This window comes from Natrix helvetica, assembly GCF_964273705.1.
Source record: "Natrix helvetica genome assembly, chromosome: 1".
NCBI lineage: Eukaryota > Metazoa > Chordata > Lepidosauria > Squamata > Natricidae > Natrix > Natrix helvetica.
In genome coordinates, this window is record NC_138548.1 from 108,591,286 (window position 1) to 108,617,999 (window position 26,714).

The following is a 26,714-nucleotide window of genomic DNA, read 5'->3' on the forward strand; positions in this document are numbered from 1 at the left end:
AATCTGCATTTTCTTCCAGTTTGGGGCAAAAATTGTGCATTGTGCACAATGGATTCACTTAATAATTGCTTAACGACTGCTGGAAAAAAATGTCATAAAATCAGAAGTGGTTATATGGTGACCCATTTAATGACCAGCAAGGCTTATGGCTGTAATTCCAGACTCAGTAATAGTAATAAGTCAAGGACTACCTGTACAAATGTGAATGCATCCCCTTTCCCAGCTCTAAAGGTTTGTCATGTTCTCCAGAGCAGGAAAAAATGTTTGTAATGGTGAGCAAATCTAAACATTTCGGCAGAGGGATCATTTTAATTTGAAATATTTGATTTAGTTTGATCCTGGTTGTTTGAATTTCCCAGACATTTGTTGGAGACATACTAAGGCTATTCAGGTATTCATTGTGGTGAACCAGTTTGGATGAGCTTCATGCATCAAATCAAACACACAGAGGATTGAAACAGGACAATTCTTACACATTCTGCACTTGTTGGATTCTGCACAATCCAACTTCAATTAAGTCATGTTCAGAGAGTCATTCTGAATTAAATTTCGCTTGCACACCTGACGCAGCTAGAGAGAACATCCCTGCCCATATTCATAAAGTACCTTGATTTCAAATCATTATTTCATGTTCTGATTTGGAGGTTTCTGTAACCATAGTAAAATGTTTGTGTGTTCAAATGCTACACTATAAATGGCTTTGTTGCTGGTTACAATTCAGTGTTGGGTCCTCAGCACCAATTTCCTGATTATTACTGTTGCTATGAGGGGACAATCTTACAGCCACTTACTCCCCACGCCTAGCTGCAATGTTTTGTCACTATTTCCTGGAGCTTTGTTTAAAGGGCAAATTGATTGTGGCTATTCTTGATGTATAATAGAAACCAACCTGCCCTGGTAATGGTTGGGTTTACACTAGTTTCACACACACAAAGAAGACAGGCAAATGTGTTGTTTATATGTGTAATATTTCCACTAAATCATGCTCTGATCATTGAGGAAGTTGCTGTGCTTTTTAAAAAAAAAAACCACAAGACAATTTCTCCTACATATCTAAAGAAGCTTAAACAAACTTTAATTTTGCATAATGGAAATTATCTGCGTGAGGGGCACATAGTCTCCTGTTGTGGCCCAGCCGGTGCCGCTGTCACCAGACTCCGAGAGTGATACTCCATACGAGTCAGCTACAGAAGAGATGTGCGATCCTGGACAGGATTCGGAGGCTGAGCAGGAATCCGAGAGTCTGGTCGGCCACCAGGTGGTGCCAGAGGCATGGAGCAGCGGTGAGAGCGAGAGGAGGAGGACTCCCGTTGCCCTGCCTTGGAGCAGCAGAGAGGATAGTGACTCAGGACTTAGTAGGGCGTTTCGGGATGCTCGTTTCCGGCGCGCCCACAAACGCAAGGAGCGTGGGCGTAATTATAGGCAGTAAAGAGCTCTCAGGTGCTGTTGGGAGACGCCCTTTTTTGGTTATAAAAGGGTTGACTCTGGACAGGCTCTGCGTAGCAATCAACAAAGGACTTTGGACAGCAACTCTAGTCTGGGATCCTGGCAAGCTGGATTGCTGCTTTTGTGTGTTCTGTCTTTGTGAGTTCTGTCTTGGTGGCTTGCTGCCACAAAGCCTCTTGTCTGTTGGTGTAATAAACCTTGTTCCCTTGTACTGTTCCGGAGTGTGTGTACTGTGTGGGCAACGGAGGAAGGGGGGGGTCAGAACAGATTGATTGCTACCCCAAACGTATCTCCATTCAGCTATGATGGAGCAACTTCAGGCGGAGAATGCTCTCTTCGCACAGCAACTTGCCTTGCTAACAGCGCAGGTTGCACAGCTGTCTGCTCCTGCCAACCCCCCACCCCCCCAGCAGCAACGAAGGAAATGCCCAGTGGCCATGCCGGATAAGTTTGATGGCAGTCCGAAACTTTTCCCGGCGTTCCTGGGCCAATGCCGGTTGTTCATTGCCTTGAGAGCGGAGGACTTTCCCACCGACCAGACGAAGGTGGGCTTTGTGATAAGCTTGCTCTCAGGCACAGCAGCACGGTGGGCTACGCCTTTGCTGACTCAGCCGAGCCCCCTGCTGGATGACTTCCAGGGTTTTTGCACTCATCTTCGGCTGACGTTCGAAGACCCCATCAAAGGAGAAACAGCCACCAGACTCCTGAAAGAGTTGCACCAAGGGCGTGGTTCTTTACTGGACTACATTACCGAGTTTCGGCTGCTCAGTCAGGACTCTGAGTGGAATGAGCCAGCCCTTATGGATGCTTTTCAGGATGGCCTGTCAGAGGACCTGCAGGATGAGCTGGTGAGAGTGGACAGGCCTCCAACGTTTGACGCGTTGGTTCATCTATGCCTCCGGATTGACGGCCGGCTGCAGAGGCGGAGGCCTCGCCGAGTGTCCCGGGAGGTGCTGAGAGTGCCAGTTCCACGAGAGACTCCTGTCCCACGAGAGGAGCCCATGGAGTTGGGTGCAGCCAGACCCCGCTTGTCACGCACGGAGATGGAGAGACGGCGTGCAGGGGGGTTGTGTTTTTACTGTGGGGATCCGGGACATCTGGCTACGGGTTGCCCCAAGAAGGGAGGTAGAGGGGCTGCACGGTCTACGGCCCCCCCTCAACGACGGACGTCCGTCTCGGGAAACGGGGAAAGCCCGATCTGAGGGAGACTTCGGGTCGGGCACAGGCTGGAACAGAGGCGGAGGGGCCTCCACGACATCTGATTCTTGCAGCGCACATTCTCTTATCGGGTAGTCCGCAGGGAATACCAGCCCATGCCTTGGTCGATTCCGGGGCTACCACGAATTTTATGGATGCAGCGTTTGTCACGAAATATCACGTCCCTCTGTGCCCGGTAGACCCTCCGATGCGAGTGGAGACCATTGACGGCCGGGTGCTTCTGTCTGGGCCCATCAAGAACGCCACGCAGCCTTTGTGCCTGATCCTCGGGGAGCATGAGGAGGCCATTCAATTTTACGTGGCTTCGGGTCTGCATTTCCCCGTGGTGTTGGGCTTGGCTTGGCTGCGGGCGCACGATCCCCAGATCCACTGGTCGCAGAACCGCATCTCGTTCCCGTCCTTGCAATGCGTGGACCATACCCGTCATGTTTGCGCGGCTCAGGTGCCCAGTTCGGCCGAGGTGACAGTGCCGCCGGATTTAGTGGAGTTTGCGGACGTGTTTAGCGAGCAGGAGGCGGATCAACTGCCACCGCACCGGCCTTACGACTGTCCCATTGACCTGGTACCTGATGCGAAATTCCCGACGGGCCGCCTATACTCCATGTCTGAACCGGAGTTGGCCGCATTGCGGGACTTCCTTGACAAGAACCTGGCCCGGGGTTTTATCCGGCCTTCGTCTTCGCCCTTGTCTGCCCCGGTTTTGTTCGTCAAAAAGAAGACCGGGGATCTAAGACATTGTTGCGATTACCGGCGCTTAACGCCATCACGATCCGTAATTGCTACCCGTTGCCTCTGATTCCCGAGTTGTTGGAGCGGCTCCGGGAGGCCGTGGTGTTTACAAAACTGGACTTACGTGGAGCTTACAATCTGGTCCGAGTCAGGGCGGGAGACGAATGGAAGACAGCCTTTGGCACCCGATACGGACATTTTGAGTATACGGTCATGCCGTTCAGGTTGACCAATGCCCTAGCTGTCTTCCAACATTTTATGAACGATATCTTTCGGGACCTTTTGGATCAGTTTGTCGTCATCTACCTGGACGACATCTTGATCTACTCTACGTCCCGGAAGGATCATCAACAGCACTTGCGTCAGGTCTTGCAGCGCCTTCGAAAGCATCGCTTGTTTGCCAAGCTGGAGAAGTGTCAGTTCTGGCAGACCACCATCAAGTTCCTGGGGCACCGTATATCCCCTGAAGGAATTGCGATGGAGCCAGGCAAGGTGGAGGCATTACGAAGTTGGCAATCTCCTCGACGGATGAAAGACGTTCAGAGACTCCTCGGGTTTGCCAACTACTACCGGTCCTTCATCCCCGGCTTTGCTTTCTTGACTGCGCCCCTCACTCGGCTCCTGCAAAAGAAAGTGCCGTTTCACTGGGGGTCCACGGAACAACAAGCGTTCGTGGCCTTGAAGCGCGCTTTTACAAAGGAGCCGATCTTGAAACACCCTGATCCCCATCGCCCCTTTGTAGTCGAGGCGGATGCGTCCGACATCGCGGTGGGGGCGGTGTTATTGCAGGCTCACGCCCCTGATGGCACCCTTTTCCCTTGCGCCTATTACTCTCGGAAACTCAATCCTTCCGAGCGCAATTATACCATCTGGGAGAAGGAGTTGCTGGCTATCAAGGCGGCGTTCGAAGCCTGGCGACATCACCTGGAGGGGGCCAAGCATCAGGTTGAAGTCCGGACAGACCATCGGAATCTGGAGTTTTTGACAACAGCGCGGAAGCTCAATCAGCGCCAGATCCGGTGGTCTCTGTTTTTTGCCCGGTTCCACTTCAAGGTCACGTATATCCCCAGTGCCTTGAACCAGAGGGCGGATGCCCTATCTAGAAAGCCGGAGTACTCAGACCCTGCTGACTCCCTGCCCCCCCGGACGGTCCTACCCGTCGAGTCCTTCGCTGCAATCCAGGAACCCGTGGATTTACGGTCGTTGATACAGAATGCGCAGCGAAACGACGAGTGGGTGGAACAACGGCGGGCAGAGGTAGGGCCGACATCCCCGTGGACCTTTGACGAGGACCTTTTGAGGTATCGGGATCGGCTCTACGTGCCTGCAGGACCGCTCCGTGGATTGGTTCTCTCCCAATGTCATGACACTCCGGCAGCGGGACACTTTGGCCTGTTCAAAACTTTGCACCTGGTTTCCCGTACGTTTTGGTGGCCTCGCCTGCGACACGACGTGCAGACGTACGTCACGTCATGTGTGCAGTGTCGACAGGCCAAATCAGCGACGGGAGCTCCTCCAGGCTTGCTACAGCCATTGCCGACCCCGGACAGACCCTGGGGAGCCGTGTCCATGGACTTCTTGACGGAACTGCCTCCGTCGTCCGGTTTCACTACGGTCCTAGTGGTGGTGGACATGCTCACCAAGATGGCGCATTTCATCCCCTGCCGGAGATTGCCGACAGCCCGCGCCACCGCCCGCATGTTCATCCAGCACGTGTTCCGGCTGCACGGCCTACCTGACCGGGTCGTCTCCGATCGTGGTACACAATTCACGGCCCAGTTCTGGAAAGGGCTGATGGCCGCTCTTGACGTTCAAGTTTGTCTGTCCTCGGCGCACCATCCCGAAACCGATGGAGGGACGGAGAAGGTGATTGGGATTCTGGAACAATATCTGCGCTGCTTCGTGAACCAGCAGCAGAACAATTGGGCGGAGTACCTCGCCGTGGCGGAGTTTGCGTTCAACAACTCGCAGCACTCCTCCACACGGACGACGCCTTTCATGGCGAACGTCGGGTACCACCCTCGTTTTTTCCCTCTCACCCCCGTGGACTCTCCGGTCCCCGCAGCGCAGGATTTCCTCTCTGAGCTTCAGGCGGTTCACCAGATGGTGCGCCGCTACTTGAATCAGGCGAAGGAGGATTACAAGCGGGTGGCGGACAGGTCTCGCCGTGCGGTGCCGGAATTGGCCGTGGGTGATCGCGTGTGGTTGTCCACGCGGCATCTTCCGTCCCACCGGCCTACGAGGAAGTTGGACCACCGGTATCTGGGGCCGTTCCCTGTGGAGGCCGTTATCAATCCGGTGGCCTATCGCCTGACCCTCCCGCGCTCGATGCGAGTACACCCGGTGTTCCATCGCTCGCTCCTGATCCCTGAGCGGTCGGATTGTCCTCTCCGACGTCCCTCTTCACCCCTGCCGTCGTCGCCTGACGTGCACGCACGGCCATCGCACAGAGTGACCCGGATCCGTGACTCGAGATGGCTCAAGGGTCGGTTCCAGTATTTGGTCGACTGGGCGGACGAGGACTCGGACGGGGGGTCCTGGACCGATGCGACGGCTGTGCATGCTCCAGCTTTGGTGCGGGCCTATCATGGACAATTTCCCTCTCGACCGCATCCCGAGCGTCAGGCCCGGGGGAAGGGCCCTGCGGTGAGGGATAGTGTTGTGGCCCAGCCGGTGCCGCTGTCACCAGACTCCGAGAGTGATACTCCATACGAGTCAGCTACAGAAGAGATGTGCGATCCTGGACAGGATTCGGAGGCTGAGCAGGAATCCGAGAGTCTGGTCGGCCACCAGGTGGCGCCAGAGGCATGGAGCAGCGGTGAGAGCGAGAGGAGGAGGACTCCCGTTGCCCTGCCTTGGAGCAGCGGAGAGGATAGTGACTCAGGACTTAGTAGGGCGTTTCGGGATGCTCGTTTCCGGCGCGCCCACAAACGCAAGGAGCGTGGGCGTAATTATAGGCAGTAAAGAGCTCTCAGGTGCTGTTGGGAGACGCCCTTTTTAGGTTATAAAAGGGTTGACTCTGGACAGGCTCTGCGTAGCAATCAACAAAGGACTTTGGACAGCAACTCTAGTCTGGGATCCTGGCAAGCTGGATTGCTGCTTTTGTGTGTTCTGTCTTTGTGAGTTCTGTCTTGGTGGCTTGCTGCCACAAAGCCTCTTGTCTGTTGGTGTAATAAACCTTGTTCCCTTGTACTGTTCCGGAGTGTGTGTACTGTGTGGGCAACGGAGGAAGGGGGGGGTCAGAACAGTCTCCATTCCCCAAAAGCTTTGAATTAAGCTCCATCTTTGAACCTCTACAAGTTGAAACTAAAGTGTAATTTTCAGGTACAAGAAGGAAAATAAGTTTAGAGAGAAAAGAGAAAGTAATAAAGTGGAGAATATAAGAGATTTGATCTATGTTAAATTAAATGTAAACTAAATTTAATCAAATACATGTGATGGTCCCATTTAACAATAGCAATAGCACTTAGACTTATATAATGCTTTACAGCCCTCTCTAAATGATTTACAGAGTGGGTCCTCATTTTACCCACCTTGGAAGGATGGAAGGCTGAGTCAACCCTGAGTCGGTGAAGAACTCCTGGCAGTGAGCAGAGTTAGCCTGCAATACTCATTCTAACCACTACGCTGCCAAGGAGGGAAGGCCATCCCACGATATTATTCAAAGGCCAATTTTAGTGGTGCCCTCAGCCAGAGAATGTTTTTGCCTCTTATCCACTTTTCTAGTAGACATTTTAACCTTCGTTTTTCCACTTTTTAGAATTCATAGATTTAGATGTATCTGCTCATGTATATGTGGATCCCTTATAGAGACCTCCTTAGCCTCTTTAGTCTGTGTTAGGGACCTTATCTCCTTCTCTAGCAGCTTTCATAGAAGCTTCATCTGCAGAAACCAGCAGGCAGCATTCTGTATCATTCCATTATTAAAATCTCTGCCTGTTGTTTTTCTGCATATCAAACAACTACTAAAGCCATAGTAAGAACCTAAGACCTTCCTCTACGTTAGACACACAGAGGCCAAAACTTTGATCCAGAATAAAATTAACACAGCCCCTGGTTGGTAGATTCCCATTTCTTTTCTCCATTCAGCCAATAAATTAAGCTGCAATTGCTTTCTTTTCTGTAAACATATCTTTTGACTAAAGGTGAAAATGAGGGGTGGGGGGAGAAACAGTTTTACCATTCTTCTGTCACTTAAACCAAAAAGCAAACAAGACAGAACTCTTCCAACCCAAACAAATAACCCCCCAAAGCCAGAATTTTATTTCATTTTTATGTATTTTATTTATATCTGACCTTTATTATTTTTATAAGTAACTCAAGGTGGAGAATATACCTAATATTTGATTGCTCTGCTTCTGAACCTTTAAAATAAAAGTCCAGCCTCACCACCACATCAGACTGACTTGCTTAATAGTTGAATAGAAGAACAGTTCTGCCATGGATTACATAATTGGAGCATGGACAGCTGATTTCTGACTTCCAAAGACAATTCTATTCAATCTAGATGTCTTCATAGGAGGCCTTCTGTTGGTATAAGATAGGAAACTAGTTTTGTGCAGGAACACTTTAGTCTGATTTCAGCCTCCCTCAGCATTGAGTTGGTAACAAGATTGAGGTATGGCATGTTATTGAGAAACTGTTAAATGAAGCATCTTCATGCATTCAGCCTCTGCCTCTGAACAATTTGCCTCCTTACAGCAAACAGCCCATTTCAGTTTCAGCACAGCCTGATTAGCACAAGCAGCTGATTGTTGGGCCTCCCAACATCAGCTGTTTCAGGCTACAGGGATTGCCATAGCCTATTGCCACTTCCGCGCCCCCATTTTCGGATTCCGCATGCTCCATTTTCCATACATTCTGGGTGGTGGGGATCGGAATGGGGAAAATGGGGTGTGCGGAGGCTGAAATCAGGGCACATGGAGGCTGAAAATGGGATGCACAGAGGCGGCAATGGCAATCCCTGAAACAGTCAGAAGCAGCTGATGGTCGGGAGTCCGATCCAACTGACAATCAGCTGCTTGTGCTAATCAGGCTGTACTGAAACTGAAACAGGTTGTTCGCTATTTGCTGCAAGGAGGCAAATTGCTGGGAGGCAGAGCCCAAAGGGTGAGGGCTGGTGGGTAGGGTGTATATTGGGTGTACGCACCCAAATTCTCACCCTCTTTTGGGGGGGGGGAGTGTGTCTTATACTCCGAAAAATATGGTATATTGATTACTGTAGTTGTTCATCTGTTGGAGAGGAGAGAAAGCTAGACAATCTGGAATAAAATGAGCTTGCAGTTGTGCCTCTTTTCTCAGTGAATTGTGGGAACAGAATGCAAATAACAACAACTGCAGCTCAGCATGAATATTGATATTTGTTTATATTTATGAGTTAACAACGTCTGTCTGTGCACTGCATTGGCCCTAACATCTGCTATCAAGCCAAGTCAGATGTTGTTGGCAACTTATTCTGTTAAAAGAGTATCTAGACAAGTATGATTTTAAGAACAAAATGTTTATCATCTCTCCCTGAGTCCTGGTTTTTAGAGTCCAAACATTATCGGAACATTTGTAGTTATCAAAGCATGGTTATCTTTGTAATGTGTGTGTAAATCTTTGGCCTGGATTTTCTTTCCATAAAACTACTTCTATCTAAAAGTAAATGTTTTTATTGCCTTATTTTTATCTCCATTTACTTCTAAAGATGACTTTCAAATGTAATGTCAATCCACAATAGCTTTAAGCAGGCCAGTTGCAAGCAGGTCACTTGCAGATTTCAGAGGCATTATTAGAAAATAAAAAAGAGTAGATGGCTATAGTCCAATGTTTTGTTTGGAAATCTTGTTTCCTTCTCCCCCCATGTCAAAGATAAAAATGAGATACTATTGAGAAAGGATGTTAAATAGAATTGTTATAGCCTTAAGATGACGTTATTCAAAATATAGGTGGTCCTTGACTTACAACAGTGCCCTTAATGAACATTCAAAGTTGCAGCGGCGCTTTAAAAAAGGAACTTACAACAATTTTTCACAATTATGACCTATGTAGCAGCCCCATGATCATGTGATCAAAATTTAGATGCCTGGCAATTGGTTCATACTTACGACCACTGCTGCGTCCCAATGTCACGTGATGATCTTTTGACAAGCAAAATCAATGGGGAAGATTCACTTAACCATGTTACTAACTTATCAACTGCAGTGATTCACTTAACAACTGTGATAAGAAAGGTCGTAAAATGTAGCAAAACTCTGTTAACAAATGTCTCACTTAACAATATTAATTTTAGGTTCAGTTGTAATTGTAAGTCAAGGACTACCTGTGATATTTTGGATATTTAATTTGAGGGCAATTGTCCCCCAAAAATTAGATGTCTGCCCTATTATATTAGAGATATGTACTGTTATGGCATGCTAACACACATACTTTGGTTATATTTGTGGTGTTTCTGTATTGGTTGGTTGAATATTCTTCATACTTTGAATCAGTTTTTAGTAATAAGACCTAAAAATATTAATGTGTTGTTAACAAATTGGAATCTATTTATAAAAAGTGTGACTACGTCACTCCTTGAGCATTGCAAAAGAGATTGTTATGTGCTTTTGGAAAAAACTTGTGTTCCTGATACCAAAGATAGACTTGATGAAAATATATATAGTCTCGATCAGTGCAATAGAAAGAGTGGACAATATAATTTCATGTGGTTACAATTTGTTCCTTAAAAACTATATTGTAATAATTTGTCTATATGTGTCAATACATACATATAATATACAAATTACGTTTTGAATATTTTTTCCTGACATTTCTAAAAATCTGGTTTTTGTTGTAGTGCTAACTCCTCTCCCCATGGTGGAAAGATGAGTTGAGTTACAACTGTAATTGAGCTGGCAATTATAGTCATAAGCCATAACAGTGGTAAACATGGTCAACATGATTTTGGGGGGTGGCGTAACTTCAGAACTGGGTCATAAATAGCTTTTTGGGGCTCTGTTATAATTTTGACCCATCACTAAGTGACTGGTTATAAGTTAATGTATTAAATCATCAGTTATCAGCAGCAACAGGGACAGAATGGCAGATGTAGAAGGGAATAAATTTACCCGTTTAACATCTGGTAAATGAGGTTTTTGTGACATCCACATCCATCTATAGTGAATATTTTCTAAATCGGAAACACTTTCCCATGATAGCCATTTCAGAGTGCCCATATTCTCTCTGTGTTTCAATAACAAATGTTCCTACCATCATAAAAAAAAGCTCTTTTCTAAAATGATTTTATATTTATCTAATTCCTGTCTTTTCTTTTTTCTTCTTTTGCTAGACTGAGCACAAAGTTTGCAACGGGTCTGATAAGGAGTGTGTATCTCCTACTGGAAGAAACAACAAGAAGGAAACATTAAAGGTAGATGGAATAAGATTAAGCTGCATCCTTTGTTCCACATTGATTGATAGATGGTAGATAGATAGATAGATAGATAGATAGATAGATAGATAGATAGATAGATAGATAGATAGATAGATAGATGATAGATAGATGATAGATAGATAGATAGATGATAGATAGATAGATAGATAGATAGATAGATAGATAGATAGATAGATAGATAGATAGATAGATAGATAGATAGATGATAGATAGACAGGCAGGCAGGCAGGCAGGCAGGATTGCTGAAAACAGTATGCAAAATAGCCTTGTCAGCGAATGTCCAGTAATGTCTAAAATAGCATTGCGTTTATTCTCAAATTTTCATAATTGTGATTTGTTTATTTATTTGATTCCAGTTTGGATTCTGCATGTTTTAGACTTTGCTCTATATCCCCCAAATGAGTTAAAATCAGTTTTGCACAGCAGATTGCCTTGTTCACTAGATTAATGAATCCAGTTTTTCCAGTCTTTAAAGGATTTTAAGAAGGTGTTTTTTCTATCCGCATTATCTGAGTGGGAAATTTCAGGAATTGAACTCAAGATCTCTTGTAAGTGTTAAGCTATACCTTCTAGCATCCCTAATCTTTGCCCCTTGCTAGGTTACTGGGATTTGTAGTTTCACTATATCTGGAAGTTCTTGTCACGACCAAGCCATAGTTCCTTAATTTTTTAATGTTGTTGTAGCTATGTGCACACACTATTGCATGTGGCTCTTCAGAACTCCTTCAGAATATCATTATGAGAGCAGGTGTTTTTGTTACTAAAACTATTTGCATAATATATACAGTAAAGCTATTTGCAGGGTCATGAAGCTTGTTTGATAGTATGTACATATTTTTATGCATGCCATGATGGCAGTTGTAGCTATTATCTAAATATTTATTAATTCTGACTGATGAATCCAATATTTACATAATTCAACTTCTAGATTTCTGGTAGATTCTTCAAATTTAAAACATATATTTTCAAAATTATTTCTTAATAATGAAAATTTATCACCCTGTTCTCCTGAAGACACAGGGTAGCATATGTACTCCTGTTTACTTTCTCTGAATCCTATGAGGATTTGTTAGGTGTATGTCAGTTGCTCTTGGTTGGAGTAGCTATAAAACTGTAATGAGTCTAATACGAAAATAAAAACATTTTACAGACAAAGGGAAGGGGGGGTCTGATGGAACCCAGTTGCTGTTGTATTTAAAACATTTTCAGCAAGTTGTTTCTGGAGGCACAGGAATGCCGTTTAAATGGGGGACATAGCCTATCTTCTTTGCTTTTTCTCCCTTTTTGCCAGTAGTACAAAGAGAGAGAAAATGTGTTACTGACTGATATTTTATCTCTATGATATAATAGGTCCAGAAAAAAAACTACAGGCAGGAGAAGAAAAAAGCCACCAAGCAGCTCTTTAGTGCTTTGAAAGATCCCCGAGTGGTCATTATGGCAGATTGGTTGAAGGTAATTTGATGCAAAATGTCATTTTAAGAATATGCAACTGAGGAGTTTGAACAGTTTTTAGAATTGTACATTATAGTTCACCCACTGCTTTCTACCCAGAATTTATTTACTGCTTTAAAACCAACCCTCTTGGGAAACAAGAAATATATTTGAAGTCATAGCCAAGATAGATGTCATATCCAAGGTTTCTTTGTGGCAAAACAGGAGATGAAGTTTAAAAGAAGAAATAATGTTAGTGGGACTGGTAGCATCCTTGAATTGTTTAATAAAGATCATCTTTCCTTTTGTATGGCTTACATCTATTATTCCCATCTTTTCCTTTAAAAAAACCCACAATTTGTTTGATTGTGCCTATATGCCATTCCAATCATTAGTCAACTTCGAGCAGTTTACAATCCTACCGTACACACAGACCATAAATAACAAAAATAGCCAACAGTAATATCTACCTGACCGCCAGTTTGGTATAGTGTTAAGGCACCAAGTTAGAAACTTGGAGATTGAATTCTAGTCCCATCCTAGACGCAAACCCAGCTGGGTGACCTTGAGCCAGTCACTATCTCTCAGCCCTAGGAAGCAAGCAGTGGCAAATCACTTCTGAATAGACTTTCAAGAAAATTGCATGGATTTGGCCAGACAATCCCCAGGAGCCAAGAATAACTCAAAGGCACGGATACACACATTCATTTAGGCCAGTGGTGAGGGACTGTAGGAATTCAAGGGATCACTTCTTGTTTAAATGTGACTGTGATTTGGGGTTGAGGATAAACACTTGAATCCACTTTATGAATACCACTTTATAATGCCTTGGTAAGACCACACTTGGAATACTGCATTCAGTTTTGGTCGCCACAATGTAGAAAAGATGTGGAGACCCTAGAAAGAGTGCAGAGAAGAGCAACAAAGATGATTAGAGGACTGGAGACTAAAACATATGAAGAACGGTTGCAGGAACTGGGTATGTCTAGTTTAATAGAAAGAAGGACTTGGGGAGACATGATAGCAGTGTTCTAATATCTCAGGGGTTGCCACAAAGAAGAGGGAGTCAAACTATTCTCCAAGGCACCTGAGGGTAGAACAAGAAGCAATGGGTGGAAATTAATCAAGGAGAGAAGCAACTTAGAACTGAGGAGAAACTTCCTGACAGTTAGAACAATTAATCAGTGGAACAAGTTGCCTCCAGAAGTTGTGAAAGGCCCAACACTGGAAGTCTTTAAGAAGATGTTGGATAGCCATTTGTCTGAAACAGTATAGGGTTTCCGGCCTAGGCAGGGGGTTGGACTAGAAGACCTCCAAAGTCCCTTCCAACTCTGCTATTGTATTGTATTGAATCTAAGAGCAAAAGGAAATTTTCTTTATTAGCTTTTTAAGAGATAACAGGTCCAATTTCTTCTCAGAAAGTTTAACTGAAAGTTTGATTTAAATCTGAAAAATATTTAAGGTAGTTGAACTAAATAAGACACTTGGAATAACTGAATTTAGAATGAAGGTCTTGTTCTGCACCATTAAAAAACTGTTTTATTGGTTTAGATTACCATATTTCTTCTTATTCTTGTTCTCTAGATACGTGGCACTCTGAAGAGCTGGACTAAATTGTGGTGTGTACTGAAACCTGGAGTACTCCTAATCTATAAAACTCCAAAGACTGGACAGTGGGTGGGCACCATTTTGCTTCATTCCTGTGAGCTCATCGAAAGGCCGTCAAAAAAAGATGGCTTCTGTTTCAAACTTTTCCATCCTTTGGACCAGTCCATTTGGGCTGTGAAGGTAAGAAGAATGCTCATCTGAACAGATTATATCAGGCTTCCTTGCAGGAAACCAGAAGGGCTCCACCAACACGCACAAAAAGTACTGAAGGCTATTGAGATTTCAATCATCTTTGGGTGTAGCAACCAGTTTGTTTAATGAGCCAATCCTGCAAAGTGTAGTATATGTGTGCCCCACTAATAATAAGATAAGCTTTATTGTCATTTTTTTCTATGAACACACTAGCAGAAAATGAAATTCTGATTTCCAGCCCTCAAAAGAAAATAAGTTGAAATGTTGAAAGTCCACCCAAGCTAAAATTGCCTCTCTAAATATATTTCTTGCCAGACCTTATTTAGTTTAGTCAAAGACTATTTGATTTTTTTCAAAGGTGGGGCTTTCAGTGACATTTACTGGGTAGAATATTGTGTTCTTACACTTATTTTGTTGTGACATGGCCAACGGGCGTGCAAATGTCCTTCATTGCACGATTCTCCTTTCAGCAGTTTGCAACCTCCCAGATTTGACTTAAATCCAAGGAAATAAATCATGTGGCAACTTCTCACATTAGGTGTTTACAATTGTAAAAGTGTAAACATCCAGCTCCAGGGTGATAGAACAATGTGTACCAGAAAACAGGAATGCCAGCAGTAGTTTTCTCCAATAACAAAGACAAAAAAATATCACTGGAATATCGTAGAATTACTCAGAAGAACACAGAAAAACTAAAAGCTCTTTCACAGTGGAAAACTTTGGGAATCTTCCAAAGCAGTTTTCAGCTCAGCATTACTTCTTTTAGAGGATTTCCACACAAGAATGATAAGTTTAAAAAAAAACTGGATCTCTGGGATACCAGAGTTGTCAAATTATATCTGCCTAAGTATATTTGAAAGCATAGTAAATGTGGTATTTTCCCCCCATTGTGATTATGTGGAGTTTTTGTGTGATCCACTTGCTTATTTACAGGGCTCTTGCCTCATCAAACCTTCTGGCTGCTGGGACCAAGGGTTGGTCCTGAGCATATCTGATATTACATTAATTGTAAAGAGTATAAAATAATGGATATCTCTGACTGTGACATGTGGAAAATGAGGCATAAAAGTACCTAAATATATATAAATGTGTTGGATGGGGGTGAATATGCCCTCTTTTAGTGTTGGAACTAAAAACTACAGAAATATAATATATATAAAGAAGCTAATGTATCAAGTAGCTTAACAGCTAGTGTATAAAAATCTGATTAATTTAATAAGGAAGGTACGTACTGTAAAATGCAAAATAGTGGAATGGTCCCTGCTCCACATAAAAAATGAAATCTTGTCATTCATATGATATTGTGGGGCTTCAAAAACTGAGCTGATTAAGATTTGATTTGAGCTTCTGCTTCAGAGGAAATGATGAAGTGACTTCTGGGCTTCCTCTAGAACAGGGGTGTCAAACTCGATTTCATTGAGGGCTGCATCAGGGTTGTGTGTGACCTGAGGGAGCCATGGCCAGGTTGGGCGTGGGCAATTCAATGTCACTCATGTCGCGACCGCCTGCTGAATCCCTCTGCCAGTGAAAATGGAGTTCAGGATATCTGTTTTTGCTGGCAGAGGGCTGCAGGAGGCGTGTGCCCCCCCCCCCACTCGAGCTCCATTTTCACTGGCAGAGGCACTGTGGACCAGTCCTTCACTGTTTCCAGGGTTGCCCGATGGGCCAGATCTAAGCACCCCATGGTCCTAATCCAGCCCGCAGCCTTGAGTTTGACACCCCTGTTCTAGAATCAGAACACTGTACACCTTGGTTCTCTGCTCATTCACAATCACAGGATACAGTGAGGAAATGGGGTCAGGGTTCTCCTGCCTCTTCTCTCTTCCTTGTTCATTGAAATCACAGGAGACAGCCATGAGGTCACTTGTAGTGGCATAAAAGTTCAATAGAAGCTAGGAGGGACGTGAAAACTGGTTGTGGGAAAGTGCCCTGTGACTGGAGTGGGGAGTTTCCCAAGTTCCTTGTATAAAGATAGGAAAGACAGGGCAGGTAGCATTGGGTGACTTCACACTAAATTATAATAGATTTTGATAGCAATAGCACTTAGACTTATATACCGCTTCACAGTGCTTTACAGCCCCCTCTAAACAGTTTACAGAGTTAGCATATTACCCCCAACAATCTGGGTCCTCATTTTACCCACCTCGGAAGGACGGAAGGCTGAGTCAACCTTGAGCCTAGTGTGATTTGAATTGTGAACTGCAGCTAGCAGTCACCTGAAGTAGCCTGCGGTACTGCACTCTAACCACTGGGCCACCTTGGCTCGTGATGTTTATATCCAGATATTGTGATTGGTAGATGCAGCTAATGACAAAGTATAATGTGTATTTCCAATCAGTTGCAGCTTATGAAACAAACCATGATTAAGCAAATTATGATTAACATAGTATGTAGGTAGATATAGGCCAACACAGTCTATATCTGTAATGTAGAGAAAAACCATGGATATTTGTCAGCAGAAAACCAACAATGAAAGTTCTGTATGGAACTAAACGTTTCACCACAATAGTACCATTTATATGAATGCAGTCAGGTTTTATAGGCTAAAATCCCACGCTAAGCAATCCAATAGCAGCTTTTTGCAGGCTGTGGAAAGATTCCCAGCCCCTTGTGATTCTCTGAAACAGTTTCTTCAGCAGAAATGCCACATTGGATTTCATCCCAGATCCATAACTTGAGCATTTTAGGTAGTCTCTCGTTTTTATTAGAACTTAACATGACATCCCTCCCCCACACCATTCAGTCAGTCTTGTCTAATAGAAAGCCATCTCCATTACCATAATACCTTTGACATTATGCAGGCCCTTCTGCACATAAAGAGATTATTGCCCCAATGGCCTGCGCTACTTCTATTTATATATAGGCAAGAAATGAAATACCCTAGGATGCAAGTCAATATGATTTGCGTCCAGGGTGTGATTAATGAGAGAGGCCTTGCCAGCTCTGGGGAGGTGTGGAAATTAATACGTGCCTTAGTCTTCCAGAGGAGTGTCCCTGAAGCACGCACACTTGTATGGGGCACGTTGATAAGAGTAACAACTCAGCAGGCTGGCAGCAGAGACCCCGTGAGGAGGATTTTCACTTTAGATTAATGTGGCACTGTGCTCATTCAGGCTCTAGAGACTTTCTGTGAATAGGAGATCTTTGGCTTCAGAGAGCGCTGTGCAGTTTTTCTCACCGGAGATCAGTCAGAATGGAATAGCAGCCCTCCAGATGAAATTCTTCTGACTGACCTGCCCCCTCCTGCCCCTCCCAAATAGTATCTTTTATGTCAAAAACATCGCTAGGAAATGAACTTCATTGGTAAATTTTAACTCTTAGATTAAAATGAAAACCACACTGTTCCTTTTCTTGTAGGAGTATGAAATTCTAAAATGCCACTGTTCCCAAAAGGTTTCTGTGTTTTTCTTCCAAACTACTGAGTACGATCTGAGATAGGGAGAATGAGAACTGGGCATATTTTGAACTGCTGTATAAATTAAGACTCCCGGAGTGTCATGTTGAGCTATTGGTTAGTATTTGGATGATCACTGACAACGATGGACCAACTCATTCACTTTATAAGGATCTTGATAATGCCGCTCCCTGCATTTATGTACAAGTAATTTTCACTTAATGACTAACTGAAACTGGCAACTCTGTGACAAAGCGATGCAGTCATTAAGTGAAACATATAAAGTATTCCACTTAGTGATGGCATTCGCAGTTGCTTTTGTTGATTGAATCCCGTATGGTCTTCAGGTGAGGACATATCTGGATCCAAGTCATTTTTGGAAAATGTTATTGGGATGCTTCATCTTAACTCTACTTATCTACTTACCTTTCCTCCTTCACTGCCTTTTTGACTGCTGGTGTACCCATTGATGCCAGCTGCCCCTACAACCTAGCCCTGCCCACAGCTGCTGTGCCCAACATACCATGCACTAGCATTGTACTAGTTGTGGCCTACTTTTACCCGAGGTTGTCTCTCAGGTACCGGCTGGGGCTTTTCTTGTGTATCCATCCCAGGATCTCCACTTGCAGAAGAAGGACCTGACTGGCATATAAAGGAGGTCCCAACTGTTGTGACATGAAAGAAGGCTGTGGCTGGTACAGTAGTGGTGTGAATTGTGACGGGCACCGCCATGGTGGTGGGTAGGGCCAGGAGCTGGTGGCAGCTGGCAACAGCAGGAAGGCCAGTGGCCAAAAGCCAGTCATAAATGTGGCTGTGCGCAAATGAGCCCCTAAACCATGGTGGTACTGCAATGGCTAAGGATTAATCTGAAGTCTCTTTTTGGGCATTGTTGACTGGTCACTGAATGAAGGGATGCTAAGCGAGTACTAATTTGAAGAAGAAGCTCTTAGTATTATTCCAGTCTCTCCCTTCATTTTTGTTATCCTCAAAGCTATTTCTAATTATATCATTTCACTGATTGTACAACTCATTTTTAAACTCATTTGGTTCATTTTGGTAGCATATCTTGCGTCAATTGCTTTTTGTTTTGAAAAGTGTTTTATTTTTAAAGGAAATTGGAAGGGCCAACCTAGTCATAGTCAAATAATAACCTAGTCAAATAATAACATATTTGTTATTCCTCTGTTTATTCCATTCATGCACAGAGCAAGGGATGCTGGGAAGGGCACTCTTGTTTTTTTCACATCCAAAGGGATGTGTAAGAGAAGGAGCTGAATGTAGAATTTACTTGCTTTCCATAGGAATCCAGAAACTAAGCAACACTATTAGAGAGCTATTCTTCTACTTAAAACTCTTAGTGGGAAAGAGTTTGCCCGAGGCTTTTTTTAAGCTCAGCAACTTTGAGACGCAATTCCCAGGTTTCCCCAGCCATGCATGCATTATGGGAGCTGAAGTCTGCACATCTGGTCTAAATGATTGTTTTGCAGCAGTTGGTAGAGCTGGGATTGGAGAAAAATACACTCCTTGGCTCCTGCCAAGGGTTCCTTTTGATTAGAGATCCTCCTGCTCTTCTGTCATGCGGAAGAGAATTTGCCTGAATGACATGCAGGCAAATGTAGTTTTTCCTATCCAGCTTTAATCTTTCCAATTCAAAGTATAGGCTTTTCCCTATAATTTAGGGAAATTTATAAATTATGTACATGAACAAAATTATATAACATTATATTTTATATTAAATATAAAATTATTTTATGCTCTCTTTTCTGCAGATCCAGTCAACTCTTACTTACATTTTTACTCCTGTTTTCCTTTAAGGAAAATTTTATATTTTTATATGGATTGATGGAATGATTTATTTGCCATATATAGACACCTTTGCAAAACAATTCAGGGCAGCATACAATTCAAAACAATTCCACCACACCCCAAAACCAAACTGTAATGAAATATAGTAAAATACTTTAACCTGTCATGGGATTTTGTAAGAGACTAATTTGGATAGTGAGTGAACTTGCAAATTGCACTATCAATATTGAGTAAACTACAGTTTTTAGACTTCCACATCAGTGGTGGGATTCAAATTTTTTTACTACCGGTTCTGTGGGCGTAGCTTTGTGGGCCTGGCAGGGGAATGATACTGCAAAATCCCCATTCCCTCCCCACTCTCAAAATTTCCACTACCAATTCTACAGAATCTGTCAGAACTGGCTGAATACCACTTCTGTTCCACATGCTAAACCATGAATTATAGTTTGCAAAGCACATTGGCAAAGTTTATATAAGCAAAGCACATTGTGTACATATAGCTTGTGATTTACATAAAGCTGTGTGAAGGTGGGATAGTTTGAGCCAGACCTTATTAGTCCAAATTCAATGTTGTTTTCCATACTCCATAAAACCCAATCAAAGAAAGATCTTGATTTTGTAGTTTGTGGATGGAATGGTGAGGCACCAAATATGGTAATATAGAAGACCATGGGGAAATGATTTGAATTGCTGAAGCTGTATATTTTCTGACCTACTTTTTAATGACTTAATGACATCTCTGGCAGAGAATGAGTGCATTGTGTATTTGCCCTCCCCAGCAAAGGCCAGGCAGGTGTGTGTGCATGCTGTCTTTTACTGGATGGTTTTGTGAAAGAAACTAAAGCTATCTCTATGGTAACATAAGAGATAATTTGAACAAGAGTTGCAAAGTTCATCCCTCAACAGTATATAGTGGCTTGTAGTGCTACTGCTGACATTAATAAGATCTGACAGCTTGCCTTGTGATTTTCCTCTTTCCCTAGATATAATGTAGGAGTTGAGTGTAGGAAACATTCAGTGATTTCTTGATATGATTTTTTTAAAGGAATGTGGCAGGGGAAGAATGATGCTGACATTTTAAAAATGAGATAAATAAGGGCTTGAAGTCACTTCTGTGTAGGCAATAGTTAGAATGAATTTATCTGTTAAATGCATGAACAATCAAGTACAATAAGCTATTGTAGATTTCTAACCTATTCAGCTCCTTGAAGAACCTAGGTATAAGTACTATTTATCTAAGTGGAATTTGCTTGGAATTAAAAATGAGTAATATGAAGTGTTCCTGATGTCATGTAGAGAACAGCTCTTTCATTCCTTATCTTTGTTGGTGGCTAGTGATGATTGATGTCATTTGGCGGCTAAAACATCTGGAGAACACTTGATTACCCGTCCTCTGATATCCCAGTTCCACCATGAAATTGCTAGCAGCGTTCCAACTGTAGTAATTGAGTAAGGATTTGGCTAATGTACTGTATGTGAGTTATTTTTTAGTATTGTAAAGGCAGGACTGTCAAGTCCAATGCAAGTAGCCAAGACCAAAGAAGTGGGGGGGGGGGGAGAGGCAAGAACAGATTATAGTAAGGAAGCTTTAATGCTTATTTGGGGTAAATACAGGATTTTGGAAACTCTATGAGGAATTTCCCACCTTGCTTTATAGTGAGTTAATTAAGGGAGAAGCTCAGTGAGTGATTTGAACACTTTTCTCTAGATTTTTTGGCACCTGGACTAAGTTGCCAGCCCGCGGCTGAGTCACCTTCCGTCTCTTGATTGTTGGTGTCTACTGTACTGTCTCTTCCATTCCTTTCCCAGCTTCTCCACAATCTCTCACCAGGAGAAATGCCAAGTATAATGATTTATGAAATTAAGAACATTTGCCTTGAAGGATGGTTAAAACGTAAATCGTAAAATAGAATAGTGGCTTCCCCAAGTTAAAATTGCTCACTTGCTGCACATATAGACAAATAGCAGAATTGCAGTTCTTGTCATGTGCCATAAATATATGATGTTGCTTTCCATAAAAGTGAATGAGAGAGTACAGCATTCACTTTCCATTCAAAAGTGAATGAGAGAGTACTCGAAAGCTAGAGAGAGAGTTGCCATGTGCAAATTCCCTAAATAAATAAAATATTTATAAAATATTACCGTTGGTCATTTTGGCTGCTTGTCTTGAGTTCAGCCACCTTTGGAAGGGCACGTGTATTAATCCTTGCTTTAAAGAAAATACTAGGAGCCATTGCTGCAAATAATCTTTGGGATTAAAACATAGATTTGCTGCGTTCATATGTCACAGTAAACCTCAGTGTAATCAAAGAACTGGTCTCGTTTGCTGAATTAGAAGTGGGAGACCATGAACTCTAGTGCAACTGGATGACTTTTATTAGCCCAACCTACTTCACACTGTTTTAAGGAAAATAGGAGGGAACATATTATGCTGCCCAAGGAAATATAGGCAAGATATAAATCTGTATGGAAATAGAGGTGAGATATAAATCTGTCTGGTTTAAATTTATTGCAATTGTCTATAAAATGTCGTTTTATAAGACAGGAACTTACACAGTGTTGAAATGAAGCCTGATGCTGATCTGGCTTTTTTCTTCCTAGCCACTGGGTGAGCAAAAATTTTTCAAAACATGTTAATGGAATTGTGTGGGAATCCAAATGTTGCCATAATGAAACATTTGACTATATGTTTACTGCTTGGTGGGCTTTGCCCTTCAGAGTGAATGATAGACATGTTTCTGTTATATGGTTTTTCTATTGGGACTCTCATCAGCAAGAGGAAAAAAAAGGAAATAAATAAACTTCTAGGGAAGAGAACAGATTGTGGATGGTTGAACCTATAGTCTGTAAAGGTATGCAGGCACGCAACGCACCCATGTAAATTGGAAACAAAAATAGTCATCTTCAAAACAAAAGCAATGTAGTTGTATTGCATGCATGGCATACACTTACTTACTTTGATCAATAATTTCTAGTTGACCTCAGGCTGCCTACACAGGAACAGCCAAAGGACTGTATGTGGCGCCTGGGAGTGGGGGTGGGGGCCTATAAAATGCCCTGATCTAGGTCAGGATAATTGATCTGTGGAGGGGCATCTGTACCCCAGTAAACAATGGTTGAATAGGCTCATCTGCCCCTCTTAGATTTTGTGTGGCTTAGAATAGTGCTGCCATACAAACTCCTATTTATAATACAGTCCTGTATTGCATTTATCACAAGAAACATAAAGAACATTTGGATGTACTCGGAACAACTTGAAACATATTATGATGGACAATTAGGCTGAACATTAAACCATTCATTAAAATCTCTATTATTATACTGAAACAGAACAAAAGGTGGTGGAATTCAAAACTGCCATATACAGGTAGTCGACGACTTGCAACAGTTCATTTACTAACAACGGCACTGAAAAAAAGTAACTTACGATCATTTTTCACACTTACGACCATTGCAACATCCCCATGGTCACGTGATTTACATTTGAATGCTTGACAACTGACTCACATTTATGACAGTTGGAATATCCCAGGATCATGTGATCACCTTTTGCGACCTTCTGACAAGCAAAGTGAATGGGGAAGCCAGATTCAGTTAATAACCATGTTACTAATTTAACAAGTGCAATGATTCATTTAACAACTCTGGCAAGAATAATCATAAAATGGGGCAAACGCACTTAACAAATGTTTCACTTAGCAACATAAATTTTGGGTTCAATTGTGGTCATAACTCAAGGACTACCTGTAGGGAACTACATTCCAGCTCCAGCATTAGCATGGGTTTAAGATCACCTCCAACCTAACTATATTCTCTCACATTGTGTAATCTATAAGGCTGATTTCAATTAATCTGTCCATGAAGTGGCAGAAGAATGAGGAAGCACCTAAAGCGTTTCCATGATAACCACTCAGTGTCCTTTTACATTATGCATTAACTAGAAATAACCAGTGCAAAAGCTTTTAAGAGTTCAAGTTATGATCAAATAAAAACATTAAGGATCCTTCAAACTACTGCAGAGTTAATGGTTATACAGTCCCTTTTAGTCTTCAGAATCAGAGCTCTTATGTCAAGTATTCTTCAGACACTGATCACTGAGTTATCAAGAGGAAATTCTGTAAAAATAATTGGACACCTTTCTTTGTTGCACAATTTTTCTGACCTCATCGTATAGTTCTCATTATCTTCCACTGAATACGTTCATTGTCCATTCGGTGTTTTGCTTACATTATGTGCAGTAATTGAAAGTGTATTTTTTAAAGATTCCTGATTTATTTTAGGTGAGAAATGGATTTAGTGACATGAGGGGTGTAGAATTGTTCTGTGCTCTTGTACAATTGATTGCCCACATGCTGATCCATCTTGAAAAATCCAGTTTAAAAGAGAAAACACTTAAAATCAGTGGTGTATACACAAAGATGCTGAGGACACAGCCTCCAACCTGCCTCTTTTTGCGTATTTATTCATGTAATGTACACTTGTTTTTATGGTCCTTGGCCAGGAGTTGGGGACCCCTGGTCCAGGGCATTCTCCAATGTTGCAATCATAAGTCAGGTGCTAAGCCGCCCAGATCACTATCATATGATATTCATGTTTATACAAGATATGTGACTTGTACTGAAAAGGCTTTATTAATATCTGCTGCTATAGGTTTGTGTGTTTTGTAAAAGGGAATGGGCATTTTACACTTAAAACTATTTTTTATCTTTGTATAGAGACATGAGCAGTTGATTCCATAGTCTATTATATAGAAATAGTTAAATGTCGGTATATTGCCGTGATATGAATATGTGCAAAGCAAGGATCTAATCCTCCTACCAAACATATTTTGCTGAAAATTTTAACCTTAGTTAATTCCATTTTGTGATTGCCTGAGCATTTCCCAATAAGGTATTAGTTACTGCTCCATTTTAAATAAAATAGGCATGATATACCAATTACCAATTTTAAAATTGCAACCATGTTTCCCAAATGTCAGAATTTGTCTGTCTCAGTTATTTTAAACTTGCTGTTCCAACTAAAGACAAAATATAATTGTATAATTTTCACTTATTTTAAACCTAAAACGAATAACATTGAAAATGCCAAGTAAAGAAGATAACATTGAAATACACATTTTGTGGTAAAGAAAGTTTCTTTTCATTTCACAAATTGTTTCAGGGTCCAAAGGGAGAGAATGTAGGGTCAATCACTCAACCTCTTCCAAGCAGCTACTTGATCTTCAGGGCAGCTTCTGAATCAGACGGTGAGTTTTGTTCTTTCTTTGTTGGCTGACGTAATTTATCAACTTCCCACAACCCAGGAAAGTTTTTGCAATTACAATTCAATTACATTGAAATTTCCAACATATTCAAGCAGTTGTAATTTTAAAAGATGAATAAATGACAACTTTGTTACAAGTAGGTTACACTGGGATGCAAACAGTGGTGGGTTTCTACTGGATCGCACCGGATCACGCGATCCGGTTGGCCAGTGAACCCGGAAGTAAGTTTCCTGCCCCGCCCCTGTCATGGGACGGCGCTTGCCTGCTCTCCACCAGCTCGGGCGCGACCGGAGAAGTTTCTCTTCTCAGAAATGTCTTCAGCTCCACTGAGGAAACTTCTCCAGTCGCGCCCAAGCTGGTTTACGCTGCAGAGACGAAATGCCAGTCTTCGGGTTGCAAAGCCCACCTGCCTCCCCTTCGCGCCTCTTGCAGCTGCCAGCTGCTCAGGAAAGGCGGGAGGCTTCAGCTGGCCAACTTGTGTAAGACAAGACAGGCAAGCTGGTGGGCGCATGACTCTGCCCAGGACAACGTAGAAGGTGCAGAATCAGCTCTGTCTGAAGGCGAGAAGGCTCGGAGCCACCACCACCCCTGCTTGCCCACTAGCCGAAGCCTCCCGGGAGGTTTTGGCTGACGGGTGCGCGGGGGGAGATCCAAGCTTTTTGCCTCCAGGCAGAGCTGATTGCGCGCCTTCTACGTTTTCTCCGGCAGAGTCACACACCCACCCACCTGCCTTTCTTATCTTACACAAGTTGGCCGAAGCGGCTTCTCTCGCCTCCTTGTCCTGCCAGCCGAAGGAAAAGCCCCGGGGAGACGGGCTCCGTGCGCTGCTCTGCCGGACTGCCGCAGCCGATCCTTCTTCTTTAGGGGTCAGCGGAGGATCGGCAGCCTGGCAGAGCAGCGCGCGGAGCCCATCTCCCCAGGGCTTTTCCTTTGGCTGGCAGGACGAGGAGGAGAGAAAAGGCGCTTCAGCCAACTTGTGTAAGATAAGACAGGCAGGCGGGTGGGCGCGTGACTCTGCTGGAGAAAACGTAGAAGGCGCGGTTACGCGCCCACCCGCCTGCCTGTCTTATCTTACACAAGTTTGCCGAAGCGGCTTCTCTCTCCTCCTCCTGCCAGCCGAAAGAAAAGCCCCGGGGAGACGGGCTCCGCGCGCTGCTCTGCCGGGCTGCCGATCCTCCGCTGACCCCTAAAGAAGAAGGATCGGCTGCGGCAGTACGGCAGAGCAGCGCGCGGAGCCCGTCTCCCCGGGGCTTTTCCTTCGGCTGGCAGGAGGAGGAGAGAGAAGCCACTTCGGCCATTCTCTTCCAGACGCCCAGCTGGGACCGAAAAGGCACCCTTTTGGCTAAGAAGGGATCAGCTGTGGATGTGGAACCGCGGGGTCTTTTCAAGTGCATAAGCTGAGCAGAAGGAACATCCGTTCCTCAAACCCGGACAGCGCTACTCCCACCTCCCCATTGTCCGAGTTGCAGCAAGTGAAGTGCCACGGGCGGCAGGGAAAACGAGGCTTCTTTGCCAGCCTCCCAGCTGGCAAAACAGAAATTTTCGCCAACTGGAAGGTATGTGTGTGTGAGAGGGGGGGGAGTGAGAAAGAAAGAGTAAGAGAGAAAGGAAGGAAGGGAGAGAGACAGACAAAGATAGAAAGAGAAAGAAAGAACGTTGGAGAGAGAGACACAAGAAGGATGGAGGGAAGGGAGGGAGGGAGGGAGGAAATAAGTGGGTGAGAGAGACAAGAAAGAAAGAAGGAAGGAAGGAAGGAAGAAAGAGGAAGAGAAAGGAAGGAAAGAAAGGGAGAGAGAGGCACAAGAGGGATTGAAGAAAGAAAGTGGGGGAGAGAGACACAAGAAAGAAAGAAGAAGGAAGGAAGAAAGGAAGAGAAAGGAAGGAAAGAAAGAAAGAGGGAGAGAGACACAAGGAAGGAAGGAAAGAAAGGAAGGAAGGAAAGAAAGAGGGAGAGAGAGACACAAGAAAGAAAGGAAGAAGGAAGGAAGAAAGAAAAAGAAAGAAAGAAAGAAAAAGGAAGAGAACTTATGATCACAATTGAGCCCAAAATTTTGGTTGCTAAGCAAGAGCATTGTTAAATGAGTTTCACCACATTTACAAGTTGGTCACTCCCACCCGGTCACATGACTGCTAAGCCACGCCCACAAAATAGGCCACACCTACGGAATAGGTTCTAAAAAAATTTGAAACCCACCACTGGATGCAAAGGACTT

General features: G+C 43.6%; 3 protein-coding genes across 3 annotated transcripts in view; all 3 read left to right on the forward strand.

Annotated features, from left to right (window-relative positions):
- OSBPL5 (oxysterol binding protein like 5) overlaps positions 1–26,714 on the forward strand; it is a 140,098-nt gene that overhangs the window by 80,648 nt on the left and 32,736 nt on the right. Inside the window, exons 4-7 of the mRNA XM_081942309.1 lie at positions 10,703–10,783; positions 12,158–12,259; positions 13,823–14,026; positions 24,399–24,483. Coding sequence (XP_081798435.1) covers positions 10,703–10,783; positions 12,158–12,259; positions 13,823–14,026; positions 24,399–24,483 — 472 coding nt within the window. The remainder of the gene's footprint in view (positions 1–10,702; positions 10,784–12,157; positions 12,260–13,822; positions 14,027–24,398; positions 24,484–26,714) is intronic.
- The window catches only part of LOC309384049 (uncharacterized protein), a gene marked incomplete at its 5' end in the record, with an annotated part of 124,216 nt that continues 102,689 nt past the window's right edge, over positions 5,188–26,714 (forward strand). Inside the window, one exon of the mRNA XM_081937208.1 lies at positions 5,188–6,631. Coding sequence (XP_081793334.1) covers positions 5,188–6,357 — 1,170 coding nt within the window. The 3' untranslated portion in view covers positions 6,358–6,631. The remainder of the gene's footprint in view (positions 6,632–26,714) is intronic.
- The window catches only part of LOC309386701 (tumor necrosis factor receptor superfamily member 10B-like), a 90,019-nt gene continuing 84,832 nt past the window's right edge, over positions 21,528–26,714 (forward strand). The window contains exon 1 of the mRNA XM_081942380.1: positions 21,528–21,539. The gene's annotated coding sequence lies outside the window, so the exon portion shown is untranslated. The remainder of the gene's footprint in view (positions 21,540–26,714) is intronic.